Here is a 16,742-nt window from a genome sequence, read left to right on the forward strand (position 1 = left end):
GCTTTTACCCGACATGCTTCTGATTGAGGTCTTTAAGTTTTTTTTGTTGTTGTTATTTTTGACCCAAAATGCGTAGCCTTGCTTGGCTTGCCGCTGGCCACTCAGTCCAGTGTTTACACAGCCGTCAGCCTAGCATGTGATGTTTTTTTTATTCTTGCCACAATCCCAAGGCTGGGTAATCCCCCTGAGAGGGCCACTGTCCAAACACTCATCCGTGCCTAAAAGAGGGGTCCGCCACTCAGCCCCCCCCCCCCACCCCCTCACACACATCGGACCCCTTGGGAATGTTTTTGGATGGAGTACTGGCATCCTTTTCAGGGCGCATAGACTGTCTGTCTGTGGTCTGGCATTTGATGTAACAGTGGTGCTGCTATTTTGTGGAGAAGGCCAATCGGATCATTTACAAAACACGTTTAATGCAAACTCCTGTCATTCCACTTTTTTGCTTCTTATCTACTTGTTTTGGAAAAAAAAATTACATTTTATTTGTAATAATTATGACGTTTTTGGTGAATGTGTGTGTGAAACTTGGGAGGTTCAGTCCCTCCAACAAGTTTAAGATCTACTGGTCTAAATGAAGCATTACATTTGTCGAAATAAAGTTCCTCCGCTCACTTTCGCATAAACTTTGGTGGCACCCAATTGCCACAAGACGTCCTAAAACTTGCTTTCCTCCGAAATGCCACAAAATGGCAGCGAGCACTATGTTTGTCTAAATGAAACTCCTCAACCCACTTTAACATAGACGTGTGACGCTCTAGTTTTCTGAAGAACGCTCCTCAAGTTACTTCAACATTGTTCCTTGACGCGCCAATGCCACAACATGGCAACAAAGCACCGCGTTTGTCCGAGTGAAGCTCCTCAACTCACTTGAATGTAGTTTCTTGAAACTCTACTGCCACAATATGTCGCCTCAAAATTGCTCCTCGCCTCGTAGATGCTACAAGATGGCACTAAAGCACTAATTTGTTTAAATGAAGCTCCTTCTCTCAGTTCCTTGCCCCCCCCCCCCCGCCCCCCAAAAAAAGCCAAGTGTCGCAAAGGACTATTTCTCTAAATTAAGCCCCTGAACTCACTTCAACCTTTTTCGTTGGCACCTATATGACACAAGATGATACCAAATGGAACCCCCACAAGCCCCCCCCCTCCCGTGAAAAAAAAAGATCCACAAATAGGCTAACATGCAGTGAATCACTATTTTCAACGGGAACTTTTGTTTTAAAATTAGAACACCTTGAAAGTCAACTAGCTTTGTGGAAGGGAATTTGCCTGACGTCGGAGCAATCAACCCCCCCCCCCCCCCAAAAAAAACAAAATTGCTGTGATGCGCTGCGAGGTATCCATCCCCGTCGGCAATCGTAGGCTGTTGACCCCTCTGGTTCTTTGGATTCACAGCTACTGTGTATCTGTACACGTATGTCATCAAACGTTTGTTGTTGTTTGCCTCATTGTTGCGTATTCTCTCACGGGACGTCCCTCAGCTGCACTCATTGTCATTTGAAAAAGTTTGCTTTTCTCCCGCTCTGTGGGAACTTATTGGCCGGCGATTTTACGACGCAGAACGCAACCTGTGAGAAACATCACACGAGTTTTGTTCTCCTCTTGCCTTTTACTGCCCAACAGCGCATTGTTCACAGCGGGCCATGACGGAAATAAGGAGGTCCCGAATAAAGGCCCCGTTTCTCAGAGATGTGTCGCCCTGTGGTAAAAGGTTGACCCCCCCCCCCACACACACACACACACATAGAACTTCAAGTCATGTCTTCCCTTGACTTGCTTCAGGAATTCCCATTGACGGGGGCTGAACAATTAATCAAATTTCAATTGACATCACGGTGCGGGAAAATGCAATTTTCAAATCGCACAGGCTTCATTTTAGGACACAGGGGGGGGGGGGGGGACTCTGCTTCAGTTTGGCCTGTTGGTAGGGACAATTTAGAGTGTTCAATCAGCCTGCCATGCATGTTTTTGGAATGTGGGAGGAAACCGGAGCACCTGGAGAAAACCCACGCAGGCCCGGGGAGAACATGCAAACTCCACACAGGGAGGCCGGAGCTGGAATCGAACCCGGTACCTCTGCACTGAGAAGCCGACGTGCTAACCACTGGACTACCGGGCCGCCTGATTTATAGTTTATGTTTAAAAAAAAATCAGAAGAGGAGAAAATGATCTCATGTTAGATCGCCATCGCAATATTGTGCAAAATATATATTTTTTTCTAAATCATTCAGCCCCACAAGATTGCATGCAAGGAGGCCATTTACAAACAACCCGAAGGCTGCTTCGAAGAAGTGGCTGCCTCGTTTTCCTTAGGCGAGGTCCCGTTGACACACAGGAACGGGCAAAAAGGCACCGCGCCAACCGCTTTGTCGGGAAAAGAGAGCATCTACTTCCTTATCCTTGCTCTTAAACAAAAAGAAAAAAAAAAGCTTGTGGTTGTAATGTTGTCACGATACTAACATTTTGACTTTCAGACTACGTCGGCATGTCGATACTGAAATGATACTACGACAAAAACCATTTTTAAAAGTGGTGTTTTTTTTTTTTCTCCCGCACAAAACCTTTCCCTTTTTTGAAGCTTTCAACGTTGAAATTCTTTGATTAAAAAAAAAAAAGAAACCCAAAAACATTTGGACTGAACGGCGTTCTTTTCCTCAGGTGTTGGGACGGATTCACCGGAAACAGGTGCCAGTTTCGCGACCCGTGCGCCGCCGGGACCTGCTTGAACGGCGCCACCTGCAGCGCGGTGACCGAGGCCGACGCGGTGGACTTCAGCTGCGCCTGCAAGCCGGGCTTCACCGACCGCCGCTGCCAGACGCTCATCGGCAACGCCTGCCTCGGCGCGCCGTGCCGCAACGGGGGCACCTGCCAGCCGGACGGCCCGCAGGCGTTCAAGTGCCGCTGCCCGCCTGGATGGTCAGGTAGCGGGGAAACAGACTTTGCCGTCGTTATTTGCGGTAGAAACGGAATGGAATGCCGTTATTTGTCCGTAGTTTCGTTTGAGATGGACGGTATGCGTCTTCCTAGGTAACCAGTGCCAACACCCCGACCCCTGCGCGTCCAACCCCTGCGCCAACGAAGGCCGCTGCTCGGCCATGGAGTCGCACTACATCTGCGCCTGCACGCCCTTCTTCTCGGGCAAGAGCTGCAAGCAGGACGTCAACGAGTGCGACGCCAAGCTGCCGCCGTGCAAGAACGGCGGCACGTGCGTCAACATGGTCGGCGGCTACCGCTGCCGCTGCCCGGCCGAGTACGCCGGCGAGCACTGCGAGAAACGCTACCTGCCCTGCAGCCCCTCGCCGTGCCAAAATGGAGGCACCTGCGTCCAGAAGGGTGACACCAACTATGAATGCACCTGTGTGCCAGGTAGGAACCTCACCATCGTTTTCAGTGCTCATCACCAAATTGAATGTACACGCCTATCGCCACCGGACGCGGGAAAACATCTGGGGAGCGGGAAATGGGTCATTTCTGTTTTTAATTGGCCATCTGGGTCATGTTAGTCTGGATTAGACGACGGGTTGAGGAACGACTTGTTTTAACTAGTGCAGGGGTGCCCAAACTTTTTGGATCGAAGATCTACTTTTTGATCAACTAACCTCACGGGATCTACTCTTACCGGCGCGCGCACACACACACACACAAATTTAAGATTTACCTGCTTTATTTTATTTATTCATTCATTCATTCATTCATTCATCTCATCTTCCGTACCGCTTGATCCTCACTAGGGTCGCGGGGGTTGCTGGAGCCTATCCCAGCTGTCTTCGGGCAGTAGGCGGGGGACACCCTGAATCGGTTGCCAGCCAATCGCAGGGCCCACAGAGACGAACAACCATCCACGCTCACACTCACACCTAGGGACAACTCAGAGTGTTCAATCAGCCTGCCACACATTTTTTTGGAATGTGGGAGGAAACCGGAGCACCCGGAGAAAACCCACGCAGGCCCGGGGAGATCATGCAAACTCCACAGAGGGAGGCCGGAGCTGGAATCGAACCCGGTACCTCTGCACTGTGAAGCCCACATGCTAACCACTGGACTACCGGGCCGCCCTACACATACCTGTATATATACATTCATTCATACATTCATCTTCCGAGCCGCTTGATCCTCACTAGGGTCGCGGGGGGTGCTGGAGCCTATCCCAGCCGTCTCCGGGCAGTAGGCGGAGGACACCCTGAATCGGTTGCCAGCCAATCGCAGGGCACACAGAGACGAACAACCATCCACGCTCACACTCACACCTAGGGACAATTTAGAGTGTTCAATCAGCCTGCCACGCATATTTTTGGAATGTGGGAGGAAACCGGAGCACCCGGAGAAAACCCACGCAGGCCCGGGGAAGAACATGCAAACTCCACACAGGGAGGCCGGAGCTGGAATCGAACCCGGTACCTCTGCACTGTGAAGCCGACGTGCTAACCACTGGACTACCGGGCCGCCCTGTTTTATTTTATTTTTTAAATATTTTTTTGGGGGTGAAAATGAGACTGATTAGTGTGCAGTGTATATTAACACAAAAAAATATATTACTAACATGTACAAAGACACACAAATGGTTGTTTGTTTTTTTTTCTTCTCGACACTACTCGGATCTACTTGGGACCTGTCTTAGATCTACCGGTAGATCAGGATCTACCTCATGGGCACCCCTGAACTAGTGACTTGGTCGGGGGCGATGTCCTTTTTCCACGTGTGCAGCGGTTCAGTGTGTGAACGGGGCGAAAGCAGGAAGGCATCTGGGCTTATCGGAAAGGAAATGGTCACAGGGACAACATCCTTTGCACATAGCCCAGACAGACCGTAGCCAATGGTGCCTCCGCGCCAGCTTGTCGACGCCAAACACACACACACACACACACACACACACACCTTTACTGGAATTTGACTTGTTCCGACGCTTGTTGCCAAACTAACGATCGACTTGATTCACTTGGCACTTACCTTTCCTCTTTTTTTTTTCCCTAATCCAGTTAAGTACAGTTCTGTTGTAGTTCACTTTAAAGTCTAATACCATTTAAGAAGCGTTTCTTTTTAAACATCCATCCATCCATCCATCATCTACCGCTTATCCGGGGCCGGGTCGCGGGGGCAACAGCTTTAGCAGGGAAGCCCAGACTTCCCTCTCCCTAGCTACTTCGTCCAGCTCTCCCCGGGGGATCCCGAGTCGTTCCCAGGCAAGCTGGGTGACATAGTCTCTCCAGCGTGTCCTGGGTCTTCCTCGGGGTCTCCTCCCGGTGGGGCATGACCGGAACACCTCACCGGGGAGGCGCTCAGGAGGCATCCGAATCAGATGCCCAAGCCACCTCATCTGGCTCCTCTCGATATGGAGGAGAAGCGGCTCGACTCTGAGCCCCTCCCGGATGACCGAGCTTCTCACCTTATCTCTAAGGGAGAGCCCGGACACCCTGCGGAGAAAACTCATTTCGGCCGCTTGTATCCGGGATCTCGTTCTTTCGGTCACGACCCATAGCTCGTGACCATAGATGAGGGTTGCAACGTAGATCGACCGGTAAATTGAGAGCTTCGCCTTTTGGCTTAGCTCCTTCTTCACCACGACAGACCGATACAACGTCCACATTTTTTTAAACATGTATTTTGGTTCAATTTGTGTTCAATGCCGTACATTTGAATTGAATCATGATAGGAGCACACTTTTGTTTGACGATATTCAAGCGCAGTGTTCAATTTCAAACTGTGTGCCAGAAACTGCAGTGCTTCTTGCATGTCTGCTGATCATAAAAACGGCGTGTTTAAGGTTATCTTCAGTTGGAGTTCATTCCCATTCGTTCTCATGAACCGTTGAGTGAATGTTGAGGCGCGGCAAAGGTGCCGCAGACCTCAATCGCACAGATGGAGGAAAGAGGAAAGAAGCAGTTGGCCACATGTCGCTGCACTTTCATTACCGTGAATACCCCGCCAAGGGATTAGAAGAATAACTGACAACAGTCTGAGGTGTTGAGGCAGTTTGAGCGGTGGAAAAAATCACATCACATTTGGCCGTTGGCAGGCTTCACGGGGAAAAACTGCGACCAGAACATTGACGACTGCCCGGGTCACGAGTGCCAGAACGGCGGCACCTGCGTCGACAGTGTCAACACCTACAACTGCCGGTGTCGGCCCGAGTTCACAGGTTAGTCAGGCTGGAGCTCAAATTTGGTGCTCAATGGGCCAGTTTGGATTAAAAAAAAAACAACAAAAAAACCAACAAAAAAGACGGTTATTCGTGAATTTTTAAAAAGGTGAAGATGCATATATAAAACTTGTGAATTGAATATGGAATCATGTAAACTGTATTTCAAATTTTCTATTTTACTCATATACTTTTTTTATTATTTGTTTTTATTAATTCACACATTTACTCATGATTTAAATGAATTAATATATCTTAAAGTGCCAGTTTTTGAGAAAAAATGCTCTGTATGTGCAGCAAATAATTTCAATAATTCATGCAAATTTTAAAAATTATTACTCTAATTCATTTTGTCATTTTTTATCAACCAATTATTTAGTAAAATATATTTAATTTTTTTTCATTGTTCATTTTACTAATATTTTATATTTCACCCCCCGTCCCAAAAATAACCCAATCTATAAATGCATAAATACTTATATTAAAATAAACCATTTTTTAGCCATAATGTTTAAGTTAATGTAACAAATAAATGGTTTGATTTAAATATGTAATAATTCATGTCCATTTTCTAATTTTATTTTTTGAAGAAGTTCAAGAAAATTACAATGTATGTTTGGACCTGCGCTCCGGACTAACCTTTTTTTTTTTTTTTTTTACTATTAGTAAAACTATTTTGTTTTTATTCATAACAACGGAATCAAGTTGAACGCCGAGTGGGTCATCAAGCTCATTTGTCCCCTCTTGACAGGTCAACTGTGCACGGACGACGTGGACGAGTGCCAGCTGATGCCCAACGCCTGCCAAAACGGCGGCACGTGCCACAACACCTACGGCGGCTTCCAGTGCGTGTGCGTCAACGGCTGGGCGGGCGACGACTGCGGCGAGAACATTGACGATTGCGCCAGCGCCGCCTGCTACCAGGGCTCCACCTGCCACGACCGCGTGGCCTCTTTCGTATGCGAGTGTCCCCACGGCCGCACAGGTTTGTCCGGAATACCTGCGCCAAGGAGGCAGGGTGGCGGGGGGCGGTGGGTTGGTGAAGCGCTGCGGAGGAGGATGCATGTACCAAAGAAGAAGTGTCAGAAATCGGGGCCGATCACACGATTTTCATTATGGGCGGAAAATGATCGGACTCTTGAATTTTCTCAATTTCCAACGTCAAGAACAATGGGAAAAAATGTTGTGTTGTATTTACTCCATTTTATTTGGCAAAGTGGTTGCAGAAAAAAAAAGCATCTGGATCTAGGTACATTTTTGAAGTGGACTCTACATCTACTTCAAACCCCCCCCCAAATTTTTGGGCTTAAGTATCGGTGGCTGGCATCGGCATCCTTGATACTTGGTATCGCGACTTGCTCATCACCATTTGGACGACTACTTTTCCTTGACTCATGTAAAGTAACAGATTTCAATCATTGACTAAGCTTCCCACCTCTGACTGTAAATATACTTGAATTTAAATATGCAAACAAGTTCTGTTCTATATACTGTATATTAAATACACTACGTGTGGATCGATTTTTCAAAGAGTGCGTGTTTGGCCGCAGGTCTGCTGTGCCAACTGGATGACGCCTGCATCAGCAACCCTTGTCAGAAGGGCTCCAACTGCGACACCAATCCCGTCAACGGGAATCACTTGTGTACCTGCCCTACGGGCTACCTGGGGGCATCCTGCGATCAAGACGTCAATGAGTGCTCACTGGGTAAAATAACGAACCGAATGGAGAAATAAAACTGGTGAAAGAGCGCTACTTGACTTCTCTGCTGACCCACATTTACAACCTCACTTTGTTGAAATTGTAGACATTTTTTTTCCCCCCACCCCTCGAAATGCGGACTCTTCATTTTTTTTCACCAAGTGTCAAATGTGCTCCTTTTCACCAGGTCCCAACCCATGTGAGCACGCCGGCAAGTGCATCAACACCAAGGGCTCGTTCCAGTGCAAGTGCCAGCGGGGCTACGTGGGACCACGCTGCGAGTTGGACATCAACGAGTGCTCGTCCAGCCCGTGCAGGAACGGGGCCACCTGCCTGGACCAGATTGGAGACTTCCACTGCATCTGCATGCCAGGTTTGTGTCTTTGATGATGACATCTGCTACGGACGAAGGTATTGGGACTCGATTTGTAATCAGTCTATTATCGTCGGTTACTATCATACGAAATCCCCATTTCAGGCATTGTCATTTCGAGTACAATTGCATAGAAAGAGTGCACGTATCCTGATTAACAGCCAAGAGTAACGTTGTTCACCTTTCTGTGTAATGTCCCAATACATTTGTCCATTATTCCATCTTGTCACCTCACCAAGAAGCCAAGGAAGATTTTGGGCTTGCGTTTGTCAAGTGGGACATGGCGTAGTGAAGAAGCTTCCCTGAATGTGCCTCTCTCTCTCGCTCACTCACTCACTTTCTGTCAAACTAACAAATGCCCCCCCCCCACCCCCATCCCCTCCCTCGCTAATTGGCCAGGCTACGAGGGGGAGTTCTGCGAGATCGATACGGACGAGTGCGCCCACAGCCCCTGCGTGAACGGCGGCAAGTGTATCGACAAGACCAACGCCTTCCACTGCCAGTGCCCCACAGGTGAGGCCGGCGAGGGGGAGCGGGGCCGAACCGGGGAGGGGGGCGAGAAACGCAAATAGGATGAGCGCGGAGCGCGGCAGGCCAGAGGGCGCAGAGGTCGATCTCTCTCTCTCGCTCGCTCGCGCTCCTTCCCCTCCCTCTCAAAGACAAACAGAGCGCCCGGCGTCGACACAAACAGCTCTGTGAACGCGCATTAATCCCAAGCCCTGAGGCAGGCTTACGCCGGCCCTGCTAGCTTGAACCAAAGCGGCAACGTAGGAGGAGGAAGAGAAAAATCTATGGGGGGGGGAAAGCTTGGAGAAGTTTCAACTTTCTATACAAGTTTTTTTCCCCTCCCCTTTTATCCTTTAACTCCAAAGTCAGTTCGATGGCTGACTGGATACATGTGAAAATGACTTGATTGTGTGTCCATGTGCTCATTTTTTCACAGAAATTCCTCTCGTGCATGGTTGGGCATGACTTCTGGGGATTTTTAATTAAATTTAGTTTTAGATGGTTATAGATGGGTAATGTTTATAGAATTTGATCAATAACAAGAAAGATGTAGCCCACTGAATTTCCTTTCGAAAATCAATTATTTTTACACATATGAGTATTTGATTTATGAGCAGTTATCATGAGGGATGGACAACTCGTGAAATTCAAATCAAGATGGCAATATAGGAGAATGTTTTTTTGTTTTTTTTCAAATTACAAAGGCTACAATTTGAAAAAAAAATCTTTTGGGTCGTCTGAAGGCTTATATGTGTGTGTAGTTTTGTCATTTATTTCTTGAAGTGCTTGAGAAGTGCAGTTTAACACGAGTTTGAATCTGATTGGTTAATTCTGAACGCAACTTCATTCCCAGTTTGAAGAATGTGTGCACAATTGTCCCAAAACATTTTTTTCACTAGATTCATCCTATTGTCCCTTCCTCTGAAAATTAATAGATACGTTTCTAAATATTCACTTTTTTTGTGTGTACAGTTAGTAGCTATTCTGGTCTAACTCTCCTGCCTATTGGGTGCTCTGTAATTCCACTTCAGACCGCTAGATGGTGTTGTGCTTATGTCCTTAATGAAAGTGAACTGTTGAAAGAAGAAGAACAAAATGGGAAGTATTTCAGCAATTGTTTGTTGAAAATGATTTGCCGTCTTCCTCCTTTTTCGGATTACAGAAAGCGACAGTTGCGGGTTCATTTTATAATTGACATCTTTAGGCAAGATTATTGATGTATATTGTGAGATGCTAAGTTTGTTAGTTTCGAAAAAGGGGATGCGTTTAAACGCAGAGGGATACCTACACTATACACTACAATATTTTTGTGTTGTGTTTTGTTTTTTATGTAATGATATAAGTATGTTCAAAGGCCTTAAAAATAAGTAGCATAAATGCTATAAGACATGCCTGTAGAGTATTTAAATACCGGTAGGTTTTTCTTTATGGTGATTTTCACTCAGGTCAGCGCTTTTAATTGGGCCAAAGCTAAGGTAAAAAGAAATAATTGGTCCATTAAGTTTGTTTTATTATGTGCTGGTACGCTTATGTTAGTATGCACATGATTTGTTACCCCAGATTGAGAACCGTTACTGGAGAGTATCACTATTGGGACTTTTTCATGTTTTGTTCAGTGAAGCAATGTAGCTACTCAAACTGGAAAAGAGACCAACAAAGAAAAAGAGGAAAAAAGGGGGATTGGAAGCTTCTTCAAACTTGCCAAACACGTTTATTGAGGTGGAAATGATTTTTTTTTCCCCCTCCCCTTACTTCATTCTTTTATTTTTCAACAAGGATCAGAGGAAGCCTGGGGAGGTGAGGGGTGGGGGGGGTGGGGTGGCGCAAGCAGAATTTCTTCAGTTGAATAAAAAAGGGAAAGAAAGCGTTAGATGTGATAAAGCGCCAACACACCGAGGCTTAGTACCAGGGTTACGTGAGGTAGTGGTGGCAGTGAAAGTGTTTTGGCGGGAGCATGCATGGACCGTTATTGCAGAAGCAGGAAAGGGAGGCTTAAAAAGGGGGGTGGGCCATGCTTGAAATGTAAATTCCCCCTCAGGCCCGAGATGCGGGACCCCTCTTTTCATTTCTGTACACGCCATAGCCATGGAAACCCCTGCTGAGAGCCATTGAATCGTGTCATTCGCTCAGTCTGTGCGGCTCTCTTGATACGCACTCGTTTCCTCCTCATTCTATTTACATCTTGAGTGTTTTCAAGCGCCGGTAGGACGTTCACCAAGAACGCGGGCTGTGTTTAAAATCACTTATTCCTTACTCCTCAATCACAATACAGAATTCCCCCCTCTATCACACTTTGTGATCCCGCGATTTTGAATTTTGTATTTTTTTTTTTGGTACAGTTTTTAACTTAATTTCATTCTGCTTCCCGTTCGTACTGGGTGTAATTCCACTCTCTGCCACACTTTAATGCCGTCATTTATTTCATTGTTTACACTGAAAAAACATTTCATTACCACTGCTCATGCTTTGCCCACCACTTGTATTCCACATTCGCATTCCTTCACATCCACACAACCTGTTGTTGTTGCTCCAGGCTTCACCGGGCACCTTTGCCAGATTGACATTGACGAGTGTGCCAGCACACCGTGCGACAATGGCGCCAAGTGTACAGACGGGCCCAACAAGTACACGTGCGAGTGCACAGAAGGTATAGTGTCTTGAGAGTATTGAGCTAGCTGTATGTAGCTAGCTCGCTCTGTCTATCTGTACATCCGTCCGTCCATATAGCTAGCTAGCTAGCTAGCGCTCACTATAGTGGAACGTACTGAACTAATCTATTGGGGTACCACTGTGTTAAAATCCATCCTTCTGGTCAGGCTACACCGGGCAGCACTGCGAGACAGACATGGACGAGTGCCACTCGGACCCGTGCCACTACGGCTCCTGCGAGGACGGCCTGGCCTCCTTCACCTGCCTTTGCCACCCAGGTTACACGGGGCGGCTGTGCGAGACCAACATCAATGAGTGTCTCAGCCAGCCGTGCAGGAACGGCGGAGTCTGCCAAGACCGGGAAAACGCGTACATCTGCAACTGCCCTACGGGAACCGCCGGTAGGAAGGAGTATGGAATTGTTTTCTTTTTTTTTAGGATGACTGGATGTGGGTTTTTTTGGGGCAGGAATCAACTGTGAAATCAACATTGATGACTGCAAGAGCAACCCGTGTGACTATGGGACCTGCATTGACAAGATCAACGGCTACGAGTGTGCCTGCAAGCCCGGATACACTGGTAAGAAACGTGTGCATTTAAAGGAGAGGTGTCGTATTAGCGCAACACCTCCGCCTCACAGTTGTGAGGTCCTGTGTTCACTCGGCTTTTCTCAGGGTACTCTGTGGCTTCTCCCCAGTTTCCAAAAACAACCATTTTAGGTTAATTGAAAACTCAAAATTGTCCATTGGTGTGAAATTGAATGGCTCTGTGTCTATGTGCCCTGCGAGTCATTAGTGACCAATCCAGGGTTTGTTCCGCCTCTGAGCATAAGCAATATAGAAAATGACTGGATGGAAATTTACAGGTACAGTGTGACATTTTTCATTCGGGCCCAACTGATCATGAGAAATCCCCGTCAAAACATGTTGCATTTGAAATATATGACGTACAGTGAGATCATACATCATTGCTTGATTTTGGCCTCTATGCGACTTGAGACCGGACCGAAGAGCCGATTTAAGATTGGGCTGTTGGAGTCTCAGGTGACCAGTTGGCACAACCTGATGCAGTTTTTGCGAAGTTCAATTGTCACGGGAGGAGGCCGACAGTTGGTGGGCGAGCCAGCACGCTCCTCCGAGGCCGGACTGGTGTCGATTTCTCGCTCCACCCTGTCCCCAACCCGCCGCTGTTCGGACACGCAAGCTGCCTACAAAGAGGACGCACACAAACACACACACACACCGTTGTGGGCAGCGTCACTGGGGATTGGAGCAGAAGAAAAGATTCAGTGAAAGATTCCTGAAAGTTGAGCTTTTAAAAGCTTGGAAAGGCTGTCCTGGAATTAAAGCCAAATGGCCTTCTCTTGTGTCGTGAATGGCGGCGGCGCTTCAAGTCGCCGACAAAAGGAGACGAAACTGCAAAATGGCGCCGATGGCCCGAAATGGTCATCAAAGAACATCTTCCAACTTTTTTTTTTCTCACAAAAATCAAATTTCCGATTTTCATTGACTCGTCCTATTTGTATTGTAAAATCAAATGAAAAATATTTGCTTCATGATAAAAAAAATTTCAGATGCTACCACACAAACCTTGAAAAATTTTTCCTGCTCTAATTTGCATCAACTTCTTATTTATAATATATATCTGCTACAAACAATGCGCTGGCGGGTGGGAAACACCCATCTCCTTTCTCTGTTCCAGGTGCCATGTGTAACATCAACATAGACGAGTGCGCCCTCAACCCGTGCCACAACGGCGGCACGTGTATCGACGGCATCAACCGCTTCACCTGCATGTGTCCCGAGGGCTACCACGATGACAACTGCTTCTCGCAGGTCAACGAGTGTCTCAGCAACCCCTGCGTCCACGGGCACTGCGAGGACAAGCTCAACAGGTGAGAGGCCCCGTAATCTTTATTTTCATCTGGGAAGGCAGCACTTCATCACCATGCCGCCAAATTACACTCATCAATCGGTGTTGAGAAGTAATCGACATACCTAAGGCAATACAGCAGCATTTAGGAGGAATTCCTAAAAATTTAAATGTAATCTCAACAAAAAAAATAAATCTGAGCAAGATGTCCTATATTGGTATACAGAATATAATAAATATAATTTTATTATGCCAACATGCAATCAAAAAGTCAGCTCTCCATTATATTTTATTTCGAGTATTTGTGCTCTACATTTGGGCCGAATTATCACAAAGCCCGTTGCTGCCTTCCATTGCAGCTACAAATGCCAGTGCGACGCCGGCTGGAGTGGCAAAAACTGCGAAATCAACAACAACGAGTGCGAGTCCAACCCGTGCATGAACGGCGGCACGTGCAAAGATATGACCAGCGGCTACGTGTGCACCTGTCGCATTGGCTTCACTGGTCAGTTGGCTCCTACGTCCATTCTGTCTTCTTTCTTTAACGGAGTAAAAATAGTTTGGAAATCTCTTTGTTGTTCTGTTTCATCAAGTCACAGCTAAAAAAAAACAATCTGCATTTTTCAGACAATAGTTTTCAAAAGTCAACTTTTTTCATCTCTGTGTCTTCCAACCACAGGCCCAAACTGTCAAACCAACATCAACGAATGTGCCTCCAACCCGTGCCTCAACCAGGGGACGTGCATCGACGACGTGGCGGGCTACAAGTGCAACTGCGTCCTTCCTTACTCGGGTACGAAAATATTATTCACCGCATCGGCATTACTCTGCAGTTTGTCTTCCTTGAATTATCGGCCATTCGGGAAGGAAAAACACGCCACAAATTCAACAAGCTTGCCGTTCCAAATTCAGCAGCAAGACTTTCCTTTCCCGCCCCTCTGCCCTCCTGAGTATCCCTGCAAAATATTTTTCATGTCATATCCTATTTCAATGTAAATCATCTTTTTGGAAAAATCCACACAGAACCAAAAAGTGTTCGTTTTCTCGGGTGGGAACAGGGCGCTCCGCACATTTCCTGTTTGCCCGCTTTCCCGTCTCACAGCAGCAGCAAATGTCCTCACAATGGCCGGAAGCCGTAGCCTCGCTTCCTGTTGGAGACGCGCCTTGTGGAAACAGATAGGGAAACGTCTCCACTGGGCCTCTTAATAGTGACGGAACCCGGAGAAAATCCTGCGATAGCACTGATTGAAAGATCGTCCTCTTTTGCCGGGTTATCTCCTGAGTTCGTGACATCGTTAAGGAGTCATGAACTCAGGAGTAAATTAAGTATACCTTTTGGTTGACGTTTTTGCTCACCAGCTACGGTGATTTCCCAGAGTTTGTGGCCACTCAGCATATTTGCTAGACACATGTTACTGATTGGATAATAGTGTTTATCGACTGACCACTTAAGTGAATGAAATAAAAAATCGCAATTAGATTATTTTTCTAAATCGTCCACCACGTGTTTACTGTGAGCCAACAAATAAGAGTGTAGAATTGGCTGTCGTGAGCTCAGATTAGCGGCTAGCTGTTGGCTGGCTAACCATGAGCTAGTTTCCATGTGAAATTAAAATGGAGGTAAGTGGTGGCCGTAGCAGCTAGTGTGTGAATGCGTTCATCACCAAGTTTTTTTCATTCATTCATCTTCTGAGCCGCTTGATCCTCACTAGGGTCGCGGGGGGTGCTGGAGCCTATCCCAGCTGTCTTCAGGCAGTAGGCGGGGGACACCCTGAATCGGTTGCCAGCCAATCGCAGAGCACACAGAGACGAATAACCATCCGCGCTCACACTCACACCTAGGGACAATTTAGAGTGTTCAATCAGCCTGCCACGCATGTTTTTGGAATGTGGGAGGAAACCGGAGCACCCGGAGAAAACCCACGCAGGCCCGGGGAGAACATGCAAACTCCACACAGGGAGGCCGGAGCTAGAATCGAACCCGGTACCTCTGCACTGTGAAGCTGACGTGCTAACCACTGGACTACCGGGCCGCCCTCATCATCACCAAGTTATTTAAAAAAAAAAAAATCAATAAAGCGACTTAAAGCGTCGTCCAAAAACTCACTCAGCCTATGGAATGTAAGTGAAATAAATGTAAGTATTAGAAGTCGGCCATATTGGTTTGAAGCAATCATATTCCAAGGCAGGCGCTTTGGCAAACTCCTACTAGGTAGCAATTGTACTGCAATGCAAAGCAAGTGTACTACAGCGTCCAGCTTTAATTCTTATGTTTTTGTGTTACAGGAGAGAACTGTGAAAGCGTAATGGCCCCATGTAGTGGCAAACCCTGCAAACACGGAGGAGTGTGTCAGGAGTCGGAAGACTATCAGAGCTTCTCTTGCGTCTGCCCAGAAGGATGGCAAGGTAAGCACTGGGGAAAAAAATCGAAATCATTTCAAGTATTGTTTCCACATAATCCACAATACGAAGGTCTTTTTTACAAACACATTTCCCCACATTCAATCTACATGGACGCACATTGTCAGAAGTTGCTGAAGCATCAGGTAGTGGTGAATGAGCACGAACCATCAAGATGAATCTAGATGTTTACTTATCATGGAGTTTTTCCTGATGATCACACTTGAATATTAACAACAAATTTTTATACTTATATACCCATCCCCAATAATTATTATTTTGAACAAAATGAATAAAATGTTGGACTTTTTGCATTAAGTATGGTAAACCTTTGTGACTTCATTCAGCAACTGTAAGTCATGGTCTCTTTTTTCAGGGCAAACGTGTGAGGTGGACATTAAGGAGTGCGTGAAGAATCCCTGCCGCAATGGAGCCACATGCCAGAACACCCTGGGAAGTTACCGCTGCGGTTGCAAGCCCGGCTTCACTGGACGCAATTGTGAAACAGACATTGACGACTGCAAGCCAAGTAAGACTTTTAACCTTTCTAGTTGCCGGCAGGGGTTAGGAACCCTCGCCTCTTATAAATGTTTATTATTGCCTATATCAGGGGTCACCAAACTTTTTGAGAGTGAGAGCTACTTCATGTGTCCTGATTGTGTGAAGGGCTACTAAATTGATACACGTCTGAAATAACATTTGTACAAATTACATTTAATAATATTAGAACATTAGCTAGCTAGATGTATACTGTAGCTAGCTAGTTAGATAGCTAAATAGGTAGCTATAGAATCTATAATACTGCCCATGTTTGCATTTTTAAATCATAATTTCTACGAGCAAATCACAATCCTAGCACTGGCGGGCTACTGGTGTGGTCCTCACGGGCTACCTGGTGCTCGCGGGCACCACGTTGGAGACCCCTGGCCTATATTAATAGTTAAACCCTAAATACAAACACAATGAGCACAGTCACACAAGAGCTGCTGTCATCCACCTCTTAATGGCACATATAACACCACACAGACACAACAATATGTACAATATTTTTTACATTTAATGATTGAAATATTTGTGTCTGTGGAAATATGTTTGCAGTGTGTTT

General features: G+C 46.5%; 1 protein-coding gene across 1 annotated transcript in view; it reads left to right on the forward strand.

Moving 5' to 3' along the window:
- Positions 1-16,742, forward strand: part of LOC127602816 (neurogenic locus notch homolog protein 1-like) — a 43,577-nt gene that overhangs the window by 8,595 nt on the left and 18,240 nt on the right. The window contains exons 3-17 of the mRNA XM_052069173.1: positions 2,659-2,921; positions 3,028-3,366; positions 6,014-6,136; positions 6,888-7,121; positions 7,687-7,842; positions 8,024-8,209; positions 8,609-8,722; positions 11,250-11,363; positions 11,533-11,766; positions 11,834-11,944; positions 13,067-13,259; positions 13,597-13,742; positions 13,917-14,030; positions 15,524-15,643; positions 16,014-16,166. Of these exons, the coding sequence (XP_051925133.1) occupies positions 2,659-2,921; positions 3,028-3,366; positions 6,014-6,136; positions 6,888-7,121; positions 7,687-7,842; positions 8,024-8,209; positions 8,609-8,722; positions 11,250-11,363; positions 11,533-11,766; positions 11,834-11,944; positions 13,067-13,259; positions 13,597-13,742; positions 13,917-14,030; positions 15,524-15,643; positions 16,014-16,166 (2,600 nt within the window). The remainder of the gene's footprint in view (positions 1-2,658; positions 2,922-3,027; positions 3,367-6,013; positions 6,137-6,887; positions 7,122-7,686; positions 7,843-8,023; positions 8,210-8,608; positions 8,723-11,249; positions 11,364-11,532; positions 11,767-11,833; positions 11,945-13,066; positions 13,260-13,596; positions 13,743-13,916; positions 14,031-15,523; positions 15,644-16,013; positions 16,167-16,742) is intronic.

The sequence above is a fragment of the Hippocampus zosterae genome, chromosome 6 (assembly GCF_025434085.1).
Source record: "Hippocampus zosterae strain Florida chromosome 6, ASM2543408v3, whole genome shotgun sequence".
In the NCBI taxonomy this organism is placed as follows: Eukaryota; Metazoa; Chordata; class Actinopteri; order Syngnathiformes; family Syngnathidae; genus Hippocampus; species Hippocampus zosterae.